The following is an 18688-nucleotide window of genomic DNA, read 5'->3' as shown; positions in this document are numbered from 1 at the left end:
ATTTGCAGAGCTAAATTTCCAACGAGGCTTTAATAACTCCCACATTAAATATTTAAAAACCTTCTCAAATAGACTGTATATACATACAGAAAAACTTCACTTTTATAGCTCCAGAAAAGTTACACTTGGAAACTTCTAAAATTAACATGCCGTTGCTTTTCTGTACAGGCTAGGAAAAGATGCACTCTTCTAAATTAGAAAAGCTTTCACGAAACAATATAAACAATCAAAAGTGGGATTCAGTTAGTTATATTATAATCATATTCCCATCTTCTCCCTTAATTTAACCATGCTGCCCTCCTGTGGATATCAGGATATGTACAATGCAATGGCTCGGGCTATGTAAATCTCGTTCAAATTGATGCCTGCTACCTGTTTGTGGCTGACTTGGAAGAGGAAAGAAGATGCCACTGTGTAACCACAAGAAGTGGTTACATTAAACTTCAGGGCAAGGACTGTCAAACTTATATTTTAAATAGTTTTAAAATTAATATTTTATACAAGTAGAATGTCTTATTATTCCACAAATCATGTATATGTGGGAGCACAGTCACACATATTAATAATACATTTATTCTCAAATTAGGGAGAGAACATGCATTGCATAATGAGAAGTTAATTTATCTGTTGAAGTGCCAACACATTTGAACACACATATTATCAAGATTATCCAACAACTCAAAAAGCATGGAATTCATTTGCAAAACTCAGTATTTGGTAAACTGGAAAAGTGACAACTGCTGAAATGATAATCTTTTTTTCCTGATACAGAGATACCAAATACATCTCGCAGAATTATTGAGTCAAAAATATGTTATGTCTTTAAAGAAATATATCAAAAATGGTTTGAAATAGAAGAATCTAAAATTAAGGACAGGTATAATAAATTATTCAAAGAACTTACTTCATGCCGAAGAAATATCTTTTTTGATCAATTACATTTCCATAAAGTCCCTGTTCTAATATGCTCTGTTACCATTTAACTGGAAAATAATATTATGCACTAAAAAATTTATATAATTCGAGTTCATCTATACTGTGTTAGAGTTGTCAGATCTGTTAAATCATTGGTTTAAAACCAATCCGTATGGAACAGATACCAAAACCACTAAAGTACAATACCTACGGTGACACAATGCCGCTGTTGTTCTTTTAGACTAAATTTGTAAATGCTGACAAATTATGCTTGAAGTCTTAATGATAAAGAATGCTTAAAAATGCACTTTTCTTTCCAAAGAAAAACTTTCCAAAAGCTAAAAGAGGTAGAGTGATACTTTCTGATTCTAAAACGTGTTAGAAAGTAAACACATTTTCTTTAGAATCTTTTTTGTCTTGAACTCATGAAAAAAAAATAGTGAAATGCTAAATTTTAAGTCAAGCCACCCCATGCCAAAATATTTTATATATTATTGGAAAGACTGTGAAATAAATAAAAAGCCTCAGGAAAGCGAAAACCTGTAAGAAATTATTTTGGACAAGACAAGACATTTAGATTAGAGATGCTATTTTGTGCCAATTAGCGAAGTTGCTAACATGCCATTTCAATAAAAAACAATTGACCTCAGTAGTGGGGCTAATTAAATGAAGTAAGTTAATTAAATGCTTCTCAATATATAATAAAAAAAATATGGCTGAAAGTGTTTCATAATGTTGTCTTTTTGTTTTCCTGTTATCTGCTTTTCTGCTGAGTTTTAATCAGTGTATCCATATGCATAAAAATTAGGTAGTGTCCAGATGTTAATGTGTTGGTGGCAGGAATCAGGTGTTCAATTAAAATTTATTGAGTGTGCAAGGAAAAAACCCGAGCCTTCCATTAAATACAGTACATACAGCTCAATTAAAAATGAGTGTAGCATTTGTGATTAAATTGAATGCTACATTCTAGAATGGCAATAAAATTTTACATGACATATGATTACTTTATTACCTTAATCATACAATTCTAATCTAGGGATCAGAGTTACCCTCTGTTTCAAAATGGATCCATTGCTTCTCAATATACAAAACAATGGCAAAGCTGCATTATTTTTTCTGATGCATCTCATGCCTTTTTTTTTTTTTTCTTTTTGTTGCATAAATAGTGAATGAAAGAAAAGCAACCATAACATTTTTAGGGATCTTAGTCTAGTTCTCAGCTGCTGGCAATATTGGTTGTATTTAATACCAGCCCCAGTTGTGCTGCTTGTATAACAAGTCCAATTTCGTTTGAAAATTACTCAGAATATGTTTCTAAATGGCTTGACTGAAAAACCCTAAAAATGACATCCCATGCCCAGGCAATGTGGTATCAGTTCCCAGCCTACTGCCCTCAACCTAAAAGGAATCATTCCGTAGCCTAAGTCTTCAGACCCTTGCTTCAGACGTCAGCTTGCCCTTCAAAGCTAAGACTTACAACCAGATGAAAAAGACTACAGAGCAACAAACATTCCGTTTTAGAAAAAAACTGGCCATCAGATGTCTGGCTGTGAGGGGAGCACATTGTCAGGTAGACTTTTCCACACCAGCTCTACTACGATCTGTGCCAAGTTTCTTATTCTCTTCTACTTGCTCAATGGCATGGTGCACTCCACTTAAACATTGAACTTAAAATGAACTTAAAAAGTATCAGTGATCGAAATCAGAAATGGAGAAACATGTGGTAGTAAATTCAAAGCCACTGATTTACTGAACAAGGGTTACTAGTTTTGTATTTAGGAATCTCTTCTCTCACCAGAACCGTATGGCTTTTCATCTTTGGAATAAACTTTGAAAAAAAGCAGATGGCAGTTTTGGGCTGGCAATCTTCTAATATTATCAGAAGAGCTCTCCATCTGGTAAAGCTGGGGAATTTGGTCTGACCCTGATGGAGACTTAGCAGCGGAACTCAAACCTACACCTACCACAACATTTCCCCTGCCGATTTGCCCCCGGTTTACTCCGTAAAAGCAGCACGAAAGATAATCTAACAGGTCTTTTCTGTCTCTTGCTTCAAAGACAAACCATGCACAGGATTTGACATACCATTTCACAGGCATTTTTCACCTACCTGATCTCTTTTATCATTTATGCATAAAGTGAAAAAAAAAGATCCAGCACGTTATAAAAAAGGCAAAGCAATACTACAACGTTGAACAGGCGCGAAGTTAATTTAGGATGAGATTAAATTAAAACAGGTTTGTGACAGTAAGCATGCTAAAAAGATTATTTGTAGTGCACAGTGAACTGTTCATTACAGTTTTTACTGAAATAAAAAGACAGAGTGAGCTCATCGTGCAGACCTCTGTATGAAAGCACAGCTACGCTGATGACATCGCAGACATCACCAGCCTACCAAGGTGATGCCATCATGTTGCTTACTTGGGATGCGAGATGTACTCCAGGACCCTGACAAAATGGTACAGTATGGAACTGCCAACACAATTGTGTTGACATTTAACAGGTCGTGGACTATTTAAAGGGAGTTGGCTATGACGGATATACTATTTGGGCAAAACAACAGTAGTGCAGGGCCACAGGGACTCTGTTACTCCGTCAAAATTAAATGCAATATTGTAATCATTGAAATTGTACTAGTGTGGAGAAAAAAAACAACACTAAATTGAATTTATAAATTGAATTGAATTCATAAAAGGTTACCTTTACATCCAGTATTGTGTTAAAACAATTTCTGCCCATACAGAATAGTTTATTATGACTTGAAATCCACTCTCAGACACAGTATAACACAACTGACCCTACAGTATCTAACTGAGCCAGCATTATGGCACATGGAGAGGATCAGACTGGTTATATACCATTAGCATTTTAAATTAATTTTGCTGTCGTATGTGCCTTTGATTTTGTAAGGGTTTATATTCCAAAAGACAAAAAAAAGGTGAATTTTACCTTCCTACAAGTAACAGATGGACAGCACAAGTGACAGAAGGACACAACAGGCAGGTGGCACGACCCCATCCTTGCAGTTAACAGCACTGGCACTCTCTGCATAGAAATAATGCCAGGCCATGCCAGACCATATGCAATGTCAATGTATGTCAGGTGGAAACGACTCTTTCTTAAATTCTATGTCACAGATTAGTGTACAATACTGCATCTTTCCCCTGCATGATATGTGTGCTATGCTGATGGGTCGTAGAATAAAATAATATAAACAAAATCTAAAACAATTATTTCAATTATGTTTGATCTCTCAGTCTGGAAAAATAAGAATATTGCTTAGGTAACTATGTACAGTAATAATGTTATGAATATCACAATCAGTTACATCTTCATTACTACAGACTCATGCACATATGGGAAGTTTCCAGAGAACTTTCAAAAGGAACTTTGATGGCAAAAGAAGTTAAAAATGACAATTAAAAATAAATAAAAATATAAGACAAAATAAATATATATGTTCTACTATATATATCTGGAATAGATTATGAAGCAGGGATACTTGCACGCGATTTCATTCTAAAGATACTGTCAGCAATATTTTGCGTGCATTTACAGAGTAGTATTTTTTTTCTCAAGTTTTAAGCAAAACTAAGAGTGAAAGCCAGATGTTGTTCTGCATGATACTTTTCCAAAGCTATGGGAACTGTTTAACAACAGTGTAAAGAAATTTAAGCTAAAGAAGCCAACCTGAACATTCCAGTCAGACCACTGTCTCCTCAATTAGAGTGTAGAGTTACTGGGAAGTTCCCACTACTCTGCAGTTATTACTGTAAATTTTAGAACACCTCTAATGTGATAAAAACTTTTTAACTGCTCATCATTTATTGTAGTAAAAATAAACAGCCTACCCTATGCTCTCATTTTTGTAAGTCCAATGATGCATAGAATAATAAAATGACCTGTCTGTATTTCACTTTGTGTACATCTAGTGACTAAAGCACATGAGGATTTTAGCAAAGGTGAGACAAAGAAGGATTTGACACACATCCGGTACTGATGATGAGGATTCTCCATACCTAATCAATTATGCACACTCAATCCTAGGGTAGGCAGGAAGATACTGAACAAGTGTTGTTAAAGTTATGATCTAAAGACAATAGATATACAGCTGAACTTGCATAATTTTGCTCATGACAGAGCTGAAGAAAAGCCATCTTAACCACTTCAGAATGTCCTGGTTTCAGCTGGGGTAGAGTTAATTTTCTTTCTAGTACCTGCTGTATTTTGGATCTAGTATGAGAATAATGTTGACAACACATATTGTTTTAGTTGTTGCTAAGTGATATTTACATTAGTCAAGGACTTTTTCAGCTTCCCAAAGAAGCTGAGAAGCTGAGAGGGAGCATAGACAGGACAAGCCAGCCAAAGGAATATCCCATACCATAGATGCCATGCTCTGTATATAAATGGGGGTTGGCCAGGGGGCAGGAATCTGCAATTGCTGCTCGGGATGGGCTGGGCAACCAATCATTGGGTGGCAAGAGCAATTTGTGTTGCATCGCATTATTTCATATATTCTTTTACCATTATTATTATTATTATTATTATTATTATTATTATTATTATTATTATTATTATTATTATTATTATTATTAATTATTCCATTCCTGTTCTGTTAAACTGTCTTTATCTCATCCCACAAGATTTTTTTTTTTTTCCCCCTTTTCTCCCTGGCCTATTGGTGGGGGGGGGGAGTGAGCGAACAGCTGTGTGGTCCCAGTTGCCGGTTGGAGTTAAACCACACACAGAAGCATGTAGCTTTTCAGTGAAATATTAGAAAAAGAAACACCCTATATAAACAGTTTTAATGATTTTTTTTTAAATATAAGAGTAGAATAGTGATTTAAATATAAATTACATAAAGTTCTTAAATCTATTCTCAATTCTTTTACTTCATGTTTTAAAAAGTTACGAGTAATAACAAAGCAATTTTTTTTTTAAGGAAAAAAATGATATTTTAAGTTTTCTGACTATTAACCTTGCTTAACCCATAGATCTTTTTCACATAAAGTCTGTTGTGATTAAGCTAAGTGAGTTTGGATCTAAATTTATATCTCAGCTTTTACAAATATTTCAGATTAATTACTATGGAATGAATGAAGAATGACACCTTAATTAGTAATGCTTCTCTTGGCAATTAGGATTCTCTTGGCTTCTCTTAGCAATTAAAGTGGCAGTGGCATATCATTAAGGTCTTCAAGATTCCCCGTGCCTCCTCAGAAGCAATTACTGTGGGAAGCACTGAAAATCAGACTCATAGCTATAATCTGTTCTCTAAGGATCCAGCAGCAGGATAAACACTTTTGCTTCTTCCTTCCATAGTAATTTTGCATTAACCCATCATCATTATCCAATCAGTCATTAATGTAATTTTAATGTGTCATTTTTCATGAAGTTCAATTTTCATTTTTAAAAAGCAACTGATTACAGTCAATTGATTTTGCAAACGTGTATAATATTAAAATCATTTAAATGAAGACAGTCAACACATTAGCACTTTCCTCCACGGCAAAATGCTAGTATTCATTTAGCACAATGAAATACTAGCATTTAGCACAATTTAAACTAGCATAACAGAAAATACTGATACGAGACACCTTGGAATAATAACAGTAAGGCATCCATACATCACTAAAAGTGAATTAAAATCAAGCCATACTATCGTGCTGCTTATAACATACACAGGAAAATTTGACCTTAGTATATACAAGCTCATGTCGCTTTATGAATGTAAAAATTAAGACCTTTGTCAGAATTTAGCAAGAAATATAAGATAATTATAGCTACATGAATGATACTTTTGTCCCACTGCCTAAACAAAAAATATACACCGTTGCTATTGGACCTAGTTTTAAAAATGTTTATTAATTATGGCCCAAAATTTAACCAATATTTCTGCTGAATTATAAAGTCACTCTTTTAGTTTATGAATTTTGTGTTAGTTTCTCAGTAGTCTCATTCCATGTGTCAGAAGTTCTTGAAACACTTGGGTATACTCTGTGCTGGGATTTATGAGTCTTGTCATACTGAAAGGGATACTCACATGCTTGCCTTCAGGGTCTTGGATCTTTGGAGTCAGCAACTGTCTGAGAGTTACTGTTGAAAAGAAAGATAATCTCCTCTTCCTAGGTATTAGTAAAAGGCTCTTATGGTTTCAAAAGAATCAAGTAACTTCATGCCACAGGAAGAGTAAAGTTACAAATCAACAATGCCAGTCCCTTCCAGCTCAAGGTATTCAGCAATGACTACATTTCATGAAGTATTCCGAAGTTTGCAGCCAGGACACTTTTCATAGTAGTTTCTGACATGTACTTCTGCAGCGTCATTCACTGAGTAGAGAAAACATGCTCTACACATATAAATATGTGTTGCTGGATATTAGATGACATTTTGGCATACCTTGATGTAAAGAGATGAGCAGACATTCCTAAATATGCAGTATTTGCTGTGCTGCAGCAGTATAGTCCTGTCACTGCTCACTTTTTGTACTCAAACTCCTTTTTTCTTCAGCAGTCAACTGTGTTTGAAATTCAACCAAAGGCTATTTCATGAGCTACACAACACATCTTCCGTAAATGGTGTTGAGTAAAGCACTGGCATTAATATAGTTTGCTTCAGCACTGCAGAACTACACAAAGCTACCGCACTTGTCTTGATCAGTCGTAAGATTTTGGATTGTCATGCTAGGTTTCAGTTGATTATGGATTGGATAATGAAGCTTCACAGGTCACGCCTCTTCTACCTTTGAAGCCAATGAAACTTGACTGAAACTCTGATACTTCTTTATGCCTTCCTGTCAGAGACCACAATGAAATCTTTCATCCAGTGTCTCAAAGGTCCTCTGTATATGGCAAGCAAAGACGAGGTCACATTGTCCATGTTTTGAGTCTGAGCTATGAGCCAACTCTAATGCAAAAGTGTTGTAACCGTGTTGGCCACCCCAACATTTCTGCAGTGCAAGTGCTGGCACTGCATTGTCAGACAGTTTTTGGTCAGGGTGAAGAGCTGGACAAGTACAATTTTTCATGCATCTGTGCTCTTACACACACACACACACACATCTCCTTAAAGGTATGCACCATGGCATGTAGTACCAATGGCGTTGGTGATCTCAGTGTAGAACGTAATGCTGCCAAGTCTCAAATACTTTGTTAGAATAGAAAGAAATCTAACTCAATTTTGCTTGATAAATAAAGTATCTTTACTAGACAATTCCCTTTAGATATGTCTACTTTTGTCCATCTTCAATATTACTAACATCCCCATGAGCTTAAAATAAACTGTTTGGAAACATCAGTAGATGAGAATGAGGATCTTAGGACCACTTGGGCCCTAATTGTGAGGCCAACTACACTCAGCATACATTGTCCCATTTGCCAGTAACATGAGAGACAAGCAAACCCTGGGCACACTATAAAATCACAGTTAGAGGGAGTGACTAAGTTTTACCTAGACCCAGCTGACTTGAATAGACACTTGATTCCTGCGATGGGGTCCTCTTGCAGCAGACTGCTAGCCATATAGTACCTCCCACAGTGTTTCAATATTTTATAACAAGATTTCATAAGGTAACAACAGAGACAACCTCAGGAAATAGGAGCATTTTTGGTTATATGGTTAGTGAATCAAGACTCGGGTGAAGATCAAGGCTCTCCTTCATGGCAGACACCCTCTACCCACACGTGAGGAATGAGTGGCATAGGATTATCTTTTCATCAATGGCACAAAGGCAGTTTAATAACCTCCCATTTGCATATGGATTACAGGTCATTTCAAAATACTGGAAGGCCTGATGTTGCAAACTGGGCAATCTCTGCCAGATATTTGTAGAAAGATTTAACCCCTAAATGTATTTGATACTAATTAGGACTAATTGTAATAGAAATTGTAATAGAAATTATAAAGAGCACAAACATACTCCACCCATATTTCTTACAACACTCCTGTTCTTATGATAGGATAAGAAGATGCTTTAAACAAAAATATGTCTGCTGCCAAACAGAACAAGCTATATGTGTCAGAGGACATCACACCTAAACCCTAAACCACTACCAGTGCAAACAAAAAATCCTCACAGGAAATAACTGAAGGGACATTTGTTTCACATAAAATATCTATTTAACTTAATTCGTCTTCATAAGAGTATACACAAAGACACTATTTTATCTACAAAGATCATTATTTATAGCTAGTAAGAAAAACAAGAAATATCAGTAGAAGTGAAGATATTTCTTTGAACTTCATGGTTTTCTGTAGAATCATAGAATGGTTTAGGTTGGAAGGGACCTTAAAGATCATATCCCCCCATGGCAGGGGGGTTAGAATGTAGGAAAATTACTATCTATCAAAGTAGCCCGAGTTTCATTTAAAATAAAAGGAGACTTGGCTTTTAAAATTTCACTTAGGCAGCTGTGCATAGTTTATCTCTGATCTGAATTCAGATTTGAGAAAATGTGAATGAGGCAGAAGAAAAAAGATGACATGGCTGAAGCCCACCTATTGCTCGGTAATTCACCTTCCCAAAGCTTTGCTGTCTGGTGATTAAGCATTTATTTTAATTTAGTAGAGGATCTACACTTCTGAATGCAATATATATAGACAAAATCTTACCTTACCAACTCCGGTGTACCTTTCTTTTTTTTTTTTTCTACAGCCAGTGTCTTAGCATTGATAAACAACCCTGTCAAGCTATTTCCTCCCTACCCAGTGACTTTTGAGAGAATTTAGACAACTCTGACATAACCCAAATTCCTAAATTTTGGGCTGCTATAGTGACGCCGTATGACTTAAAGATCAAAAAAGGATTACAAACTGTTATGTAAAGTTTGCAAAATTTGAACAAACTCAACAGTTCCTTCCACTAGACTTTGCTCATGCTTCCCAGTCTTGACGTTCTCAAACTGTAAAACAAGCCTTCTAAAGGACAGCGAGAACCTTGCTCTTCGAAGCAGCAGCTGAAGTTGGTGCTCTGTTACCCTTTTTTAAGCTGGAAGAAAAAGTGTAATAGCAACAAAGAGAAAGCTAGATGGTGCTAATATACTGACTTTACGGTTTTCACCAGATGTGCTGCACACAAACTTGGAAAGACAAATTAAATGTTATAAACAGATACAGAAGAGTTTACGTATGTAGATGAAGAAATGCTATAGTTAGATAAATACCTACTTATCTTAATATTTGGTTCAGGCAATTATGCTGCATTGGTAACAAACAAAAAAGAGCAACTCAGATAGCCCCTCTCCCTTTCATAATGGAAAAATGTTAGTCTTCACCACTGAAAAAAGTCTTTTCAGTAACTGTTGAAAAGTGTCATGGTTTACCCCCAGACAGCAACTAACCACCACACAGCTGCTCACTCACTCCCCCCTGGTGGGATGGGGAAGAGAATCGGTAGGGTAAAAGTGAGAAAACTCATGGGTTGAGATGAAGACAGTTTAATAGGTAGAGCAAAAGCTGCACACGCAAGCAAAGCAAAGGAAAGCAAAGAATCCATTCACTGCTTCCCATGGGCAGGCAGGTGTTCAGCCATCTCCAGGACAGCAGGGCTCCATCACGCATAATGGTTACTTGGGAAGACAAACGCCATCACTCTGAATGTTTCCCCCTTCCTGCTTCTTCCACGCGCTTTATACACTGAGCATGATGTCAGATGGTATGGAATATCCCTTTGGTGAGTTGGGGTCAGCTGTCCCGGCTGTGTCCCCTCCCAACTTTTTGTGCACTCCCATCCTACTCACTGGTGGGGCGGTGTGAGGAGCAGAAAAGGTCTTGAGTGCTTAGCAATAACCAAAGCCACCAGTGTGCTGCCAACGCCATTCTCATCCCAAATGCAAAACACAGCACTACACCAGCCGCTAGTGAGAAAGCCAACTCTATCCCAGCTGAAACCATGACAAAATTTAATGTAGAAAGTTATTGTTCTTATCTAATGGAAAATACTAATAATGGTGCACGTTACAATATTATAAAAAGTATTAGGAAGGATTTTCTAAGCTCTTGGATACATACAGGTTTCTAACACTTTTCTTCACTTTGAAGCAATGTATACCTACTGGTTCCAAGAGAAACTAAATGACATTTTAGCTTAGTTGTATTCTGGTTTCTATTTTATTCTTTTAGTGTTTGTATAACAAATTATTTAGAATTGATCTGATGTATCTATGCATTGCAGCTCAGAGAAAGGTCTGAAACCAGTTTCAAATCCATTATGTACAACAGAAAAGTCTATCTGTGACAGAGATCACACAGCACTTGCTATGAGAAGTGTGACTGTATTCCCGACATCTTACTTTATCTGTAAAAGTAACCCAGAATTGAAATTGAGTAATTTCAATGTGGTAACCATGCACATTTCTTGAAATTATGCTACTGGGAGCAGATCTCATCTTCAGATCAGCCTTCAGATTACACATCTTGAAGTTATAAAGCTAATTCTGTTCCTCCTCCTGCCCTTCTTTGCTAGGTGACCATGGTCAAGCAGCGCCTAAGAGCTGGCACCACCATTATTCTGGCGAACTTCTGTGTCCCTGTGGCTCCTCTTAGTTGACTTATGAGCTTACCAGTAGTCATGACAACGGTTTATGCACGTGATAGTCACACACTATAACCCTACCCACTGAGAAGCCAGCAGAACCCAATGCTGTCCTCAGCTCACTCACTGAATCGCCTGTGACCTTGGGTGATCTCTGTTCATTCCTGTGCTTCACTTCACTCGTCTGTAAAACATACAATTATACTTGCCTTCCTCTCCAATGAACTCTTATCAATGGGTGACAAGTCTCATGAGAGGGGAAAATTGCTTATCCTCTAATTCTGCATCTTGGAAGACTGCTAGCCAGGACAGGCATCCCACACATCTCCTTAGCTCTAAAAGTACAGCAGCAGGAGAAATGCGATACTTCAGTCATATACAGGATCCAGTAGCTATCTTTATTGTTTACAAATGCTCTCCTAAGAACATTTCAGTCAATTCCAAGGATACAAGAGAAAACTTTTTAAAAGGTTAGCAAATTCATGGCGATCCTTATATTCTGAAAACACACCCATAAAAACCAACCAACCAAACAAACAAAAGCAAACAAAAAAGAAGTTGTGAGAGAAAAATGATGTCACACAGATTCCTTACAATTTTGGAGAGGAAAAGTTCTAAAAAGTCATCAAAATAATTGCTTTACAGATGAGAGACAGGGAGAAAATCTGGGCATGTACATACTCAAGTGCTTGTAGAATGTATATTCCAAACACAAATGTTTACAAAATCAAAAGTATAACATTTCTGTATGCAACATGACATAGCAGAAAGCAGAACAGAACTTATAAGAATGAATTTTGCCTTTCAAAACTTGGGAAAAGTTCTGGACAAGAGCTATGCTGAAGTGTTTTACTTTGGAAGTCAAATCCAAATAATACTACTTTGTAATATTGTCCTGTTTAGGCTGTTCGATTTGTAAGAATTTAATTTTATGTTATTACTTATTTTTCTTTTTTAGGTATCACCATTAATGATTACTAGTCCCTTTAAAGCAAGCTATTTGAAAAAATCTCGGTATTCCTTTTTTATTTCTAGATTGGAAGCAATAGAATAATACCCTTTAGTGACCACTAGGCTATGCTAACAGACAACTCAACTGACACAAATCTACTTTTAAAAATAATGAATGCTTTAAATGCATGTGGATATGCAAAGGCACATAAAAATAAAGCATTAGAAAAGGTATTTACAGTAACCCACATATCTTGAGTGGATTAACCTGTCCTCCTTGGCTTTTCAATGCTAATTTAATTATGAGTTAAGGAGAACCAAGTGAGCCTTCCTGAAGGAAACAGTACCTCCCTAACGTTGCTCGTCTAACTCGACAGAAATGAACAGGCTTTTAGCATTTTACATATGAAGTTTTAAGACCAAATTTTGCTTATTTCCTCTGATGATTTGTTTTAAGTTCAAGATTGTAACAGAAGAGATTAATAGAAATGTTACAAAACCTTTCGTAGGGACGTTGGCTTTACCACCTTAATATCGAAGACAAAAAAAAAATAATCTTGTGTGTGCTCTGGATTTTAGACCAGGAAAAGGTTACTACATTCAATGAGAAGACAACAAATACATTACAAATTATGAGAAAGGAATCCAAAGTGTCATGATGTGCCAATACTCAGGACTGTTCTACAAATTCCCATTAATGAGTGACGTTTACCTTGTCATCACTCAGAATTTCTAGCTGTGCGCTCTTCCCCATGTAATCTATTGACAGGGTTTAAATAGAAAAGGGAGGTTATATATCCTTCAGGTTTTTTCATACTATGAAAGACTCTCATGCAATAATTTTAAAAAAATTAAAATAAATAATAAGATTATGTTAACTATATAATAGTTATATAGTATATATACATATATTATATGTATATATATGTATACATATACGTATATATGTATATATAAGACATATATAAGTATTATTTATTTTTTAAGCATATAACAGAACTTCATGTTTTCTTGATCAAGTGTTTTTTTAAAAATCACATTAGTCGAATAACAGTAGACTAACTGTATGAAGGTGTCACCATAAACAAATTTGTGGTTCGCAAAGTTACCTCTTTTTTGCTGAGGTACAAATGAACTACAACTGAGATTGACAGTAGTGTTGAGTCATAAGGATTTTTATTTCTTGCTCTTACATTTCAATTTCTGTTGAGAAAAATCCCAAGTTTATAATTCAATTTGAAATATAATTATCTGTTATGACTGTGGCAATCCAAAGAGGGAACATGATTTGAAGGTGCTGCAGTCCAGAATACTATTTGTGAATTAAAAATCTCTGTTTAAGTACAAGACAGTATAATTTGTAAAACTGAATATTCTTGAAGCATAAATGTCTTTCAGCGTATCCCCTGTGTCAATAAGTAAAGTCAGTCTTAAACAGGAGGAACTTTTCTGAAAGAGTAAAACTGTAATCCCACAATTAGCTTGGGCCTGTGGGTTTTGCTGGGCCTGTGATTTTTCCTGACCCTGCAGAATCTGAAATATTTGAGCATAGCTCCCATATCTCAAAAAATGGTCTCTTAGTACCATTATTATTTTTTTGTAATCATCATGAAAGAACATTAATCTAATAAACCCCTCTTTCTGCAGTTGGCTGTGGGGTAAAATTTTAATTCCACTTTGAATAAATTTTGAGATTCTCAGCTGAAATGCATTATCTAATGCCAACAGATTGCCTTTTTCTCCTATGAGACAAATCTGAATCGTGTATATTAGCTTGTTAACTCAGACCGACACAGAAGATGTAAGTTGTATAGTTCAAAGACTGGGCAAAGATAAAGCATGGGGAGTTTCTGAAAAATAAACTGAAGAAGTAGAACTTAACTGGGTTCATCACACTAACTACATTAGAAGTATGTTATTGAGGTTGTAAAATTTAACTTGATAACGTGACGAAATTCCAGCAGCAAGGATGATCGCATTCTTTCCTCCTTTTATTTCCCCCCCTTTTTGTGTATGTTACGACACTGTGCTTAAATATCTGAACACATACTAAAAATACAATATCAAATAAAATAAAAAAAACCCTCCTAGCCCTTTTTACTATTCAGGATAGCAACAGCTGCTTTCCAGCTCTTCAACACATTATTTTCTCCTATGGCCTCTCTCATTGCATGTTATGCAAACACTGCTTTGTAGAGAGAATCGAGTTATTTGCTTTTCTACCTCATGAAGCTTCACCAGGGAGCTGCAGAGCCCGGCACTGTGATAACACTGCACGGCACAGCATAAGCCTTTGGCCGTCTGTTGGAGAAGTGACCATGCCCCACTCCCCCCAGCTGTGAGGTATCTAGGAACCTTCTCTACCACTTGCTTCCCAAGATTTACCTTCAAATGTCTATGACACTGGGAGGTGGTATTATTCTCCCTTGATAATGGAAAAACTGAAAGACCAACAATTTTAGGCTTCAGATATTAAGATGAAAATCTAATTTTTAGGATACTTGGACTGTAACAGCACAACGTATATTTACAACCCAGTTTCCATTGATTTCACCTAGTAGCTGTGAGTGTTGGGTACCTCTGTGAAGTCAGATTCCAGACTACGAAACTGGGCACAAGAAAGAAAGAACACGTGGCAGGGGGGTTGGAACTAGATGATCTTTAAGGTCCCTTCCAACCTAAACCATTCTATCATTCTGTGAACATACCGCCAGTTACTATAGGTGGAGAAGCTTGTTTTCAGGCTCTTCTATACAGGTCCTTCTGTGCAGCACAAACAAGAATAAAAGCCAGTTCTTCTGGGCGTCCCTCAACTACCTTAACCGCAAAATATTCCTTTGCCTTCCTGTAATACTGTTCATCATCCACCACATATTTCCAGCCTCTTCACAAAGGAGGATTTCTCTGGTAACACAGTATCAGTTCAGAACCAGAATAGCTTTATTCTGTGCGTTGAAGCAGTGGGAATACCTCTTGAAAAAATAGCAAATGACCACTTAATACTTATACTCACCCAGGAAGCCAAGAGAAGGCTGCAGAGTGTCTGGATGATGACATTTCATAACATTAACGGTTCCTGACTGTACACATTAATAATTCTTCTGGCAAGTGTTGTTTTCCCTCCAAACAAACACGTTCTTCCTCTCACTGCAACTCCAGTGCCACCATACTGTATTTCACCAATCTTTACAGTGGTTATTGGAGGAATTATTAACCTATTTTTTCATTTGACATATATTTATGGCAGAAGAGTCCATACAGCCCTTCCTTGGTGCCCTAACTTTTCTAGACCAATGTGGAGGTAATCATCTTTATAGCTAATGGCTATAAAGAAAGGGAGACGATGACTGACTTTGAGCATTTTTGGTAGGAAGAACAACAATATTTGCCTGGAGAATAGTGACATCAGTGACCCTGAAGTAAAATGAAGAAGTAAACAACTGTGCCAGGAGATTAGAAATCAAAATCAACATGAGGAAGTAACCACCAACAGCAGATGAAAGGGATAATGACTGAATTAAATTATTGAAAGTAATGTTTGACTGGAAAACCTGTGTAATGCTCAGACAAGAAGACTAGTGACTTAAACCGGTATAGAAAAGCAAACTAAGAGGTTAGAAGAAAGACTCTCTGAAGACCCCAGAAGGACAGCTCCCCAGCCATGAGACCCTTTATGGAAACCTGGGAGTACAATGGGAGGAAGCATTGGAGCCTTGTCCTTGTTGCCGGACCCAGGTGAAAATAAATTGCATGTCAAACCTTTGGGGTTGCTGACAGCACGGCCTCGACATTATCAGCGACCTAATCAAAACTGGGGACTTCCCCCAGTCACCTGTTGGGATAGGTGCATGGGAGCACAACATCCCTGATGTAGCTGTAGTGTGGAGCATGCAACCAAAGCAGGTCACATGCGAGTTAGATGCATCTGCTGTGTACTATTCATTACTGATGTTTTTCAACGCATCCCGCCCCCACGGCTGCCTGTTGACAAACCACTGAAGAAGGCAGGCAGCACCGTGCCACCCCTGCAGCATTCACTACTTCAGCGGGCTGAATGCCCTCCAGCAGCAGGAGACTGAAACCATGCTAGTGGATTGAATCTACACAAGGATGTGCCACAATTACCAAACCATTTCAGAGGTGTTTGGTGAGTGCAAATGAATGGGGAGGGGGTCAGGATTGACAGGAAAGCATCATGTTTTGGTACAGACAAACACTTTTCTCCCTCGGTCCTCTCCACTCCAACTTACTCATGTCAGCCCGGTCTTCCTGCTCTCTCCTGCCGCATTATCCCATTTCCCTTATTCACGTATTTGCAGTCCTACTTTTAAGTCTTTTCATCTCAGTCCCAGTATCCAAGCACTGTAGCTCCAGTTCCCCTTTTGGCTCCATGACTACTTTCTCTTTCTTCCCTCCCAGCTCCTGGTCACCAGCCACAGGTCACCAGCCAGCGAGTCTTCTTGTTACGGCCCTGATCATTTGTGTCTAAGTTTCCCAAAACCAAAATGAGGGCTGAGGTTGATACCTGGGAAATTACAGACCAATCAATTACAGCTTTGCCAAAACTTAAATAAGCTGTTGTTTGTTTTGTTTTGTTTTGTTTTGTTTTGTTTTAATATTGAATATAGGAAATGTTGGCAATTACTGTCCATATACAACGAGCAGAATATTAACAGGAGATTAAAAAGAAATCTAAATAGTATGGCCACTACATTAATTCTACATTTATATGTTGAATAGCCCTCTTTTCTTGAAATGTACTTCTGCTTAATTCAGAAGTTAGGAGGATGGAAAACAACCCTGGTGATTGTTTTGTAACAACCTGTGCTTACTGTCGGCAACACTACCTGTTTTTGCATTCAGGATGAGGAATAGTGGTGGCAGTTGACTAGGGGAGCTGTGTTTATGAATAATCTATTCCATATACTTATGTTATATATGTTAGGCATAATTATATATGTTAGACAGAAAAACATCCTTAAACTAGTTTCGCACATAAATTCCTTTCAAGACAAATACCATGCAGCAGAGAAAGAAAAGGGGAGACTATGTTGCAAGTGCCATCACATTCAGGTATATAATTAATCCTATTTTAATGGAAAAATATGTTTCTCCTAAATGTCAACTTTTTTTTTTTTTCTTACGAAGTGCTATAAATTCTAACACCAAAATCCAGTTTCTAAATGACTTTGTACTCTTAGTTCTGTGCTTAGCTCATCATCAGCCTTTAAACATCACTGAAATCTGAAATGAATGTTATTCCTGACTATTACAAACTTTACGTATAAGACAGGGATATAACACAATGCCATACCATAGGAACTCTTGTACACACTTATGTTTTACAAACTTTATGTTTTTAGCTACATATGGTTAAACACAGGCACAGTGAGGCAAAATAATAAATACAGACAGCCAGAAAATGGACACTTACCCACAGTGCTTCATGTGAGGTGGTTTATCCATCCTCACCGCTAGTTTAATTTTCAAGTCACTGTCCTGGCTGTTTTTGGGGACTATCATTTTATGCAGATCAGGTGACTTTGGGCTATTGGAAGTTGGATATAACACCACCTGCAAGTCATAAAATACAAAAAAATTGTGTTAGTCTTTAATGTAAACTTCTGAGCAATGAAGATTCTTGTTCTATCTCCTCCATTCTGAAAGATGGCTAAAAAAGGTTTCAGAAAGCTAATTAACCAGTTAACTCAATCTTACTGTAATAGACAAATTTCCAAAATGAACTCATTAATTTTCTTACAAATAGCAATTTTCGTATTATGAGTTAATAAAATTTCCTTCTCTGTTAGTTCATTCTGAATTAACAGTTTTAAACAAAAAGGAACAGTTGACACTTGAAATTGGTCATGTACAATTAATCAAGAACCTAAACTTTTACATTACTCAGTGCTCTGCTGGAAACGTCCTATTGAAACAATTTGCTGTAGCGTTATGCAACAGATCGCCCCTCCAACAGTGACATTGCCTGAGTGAAGAAACCCAAAATACGCTTTTTCTTGCCAACTCCATTTTTTTTATCATTAGCATTAATAAAAGCCAATTATAGTAAAAATTACAGAAATCGGAGATTAATTCCAAAGCATCTTTGCTGCAAATGGAGTAAATTAATGTAAAATACTATATGCAGTTCACACGTGATATGAAACAAACCTTTTCTTTAATCTACAGTGGTAGACATATAAAAATGTATATATATACTGAATTTAAAACATTTAATTCTTAAAACATTTATATAAATGTCTTGATAGTTTTACTAGCAAGCCATTA

General features: G+C 36.7%; 1 protein-coding gene across 6 annotated transcripts in view; it reads right to left on the bottom strand.

The window, feature by feature from the left end:
- The window catches only part of CADPS2 (calcium dependent secretion activator 2), a gene marked incomplete at its 5' end in the record, with an annotated part of 318699 nt that overhangs the window by 131965 nt on the left and 168046 nt on the right, over positions 1–18688 (bottom strand). For all 6 annotated transcript variants that reach the window (XM_082495412.1, XM_082495415.1, XM_082495411.1 and 3 more), the window contains one exon: positions 17835–17974. In XM_082495412.1, the coding sequence (XP_082351538.1) occupies positions 17835–17974 (140 nt within the window). The remainder of the gene's footprint in view (positions 1–17834; positions 17975–18688) is intronic.

Source organism: Vanellus vanellus (assembly GCF_965231255.1).
Source record: "Vanellus vanellus genome assembly, chromosome: 1".
Lineage (NCBI taxonomy): Eukaryota > Metazoa > Chordata > Aves > Charadriiformes > Charadriidae > Vanellus > Vanellus vanellus.
This window is presented reverse-complemented; position numbering and strand designations above follow the sequence as displayed.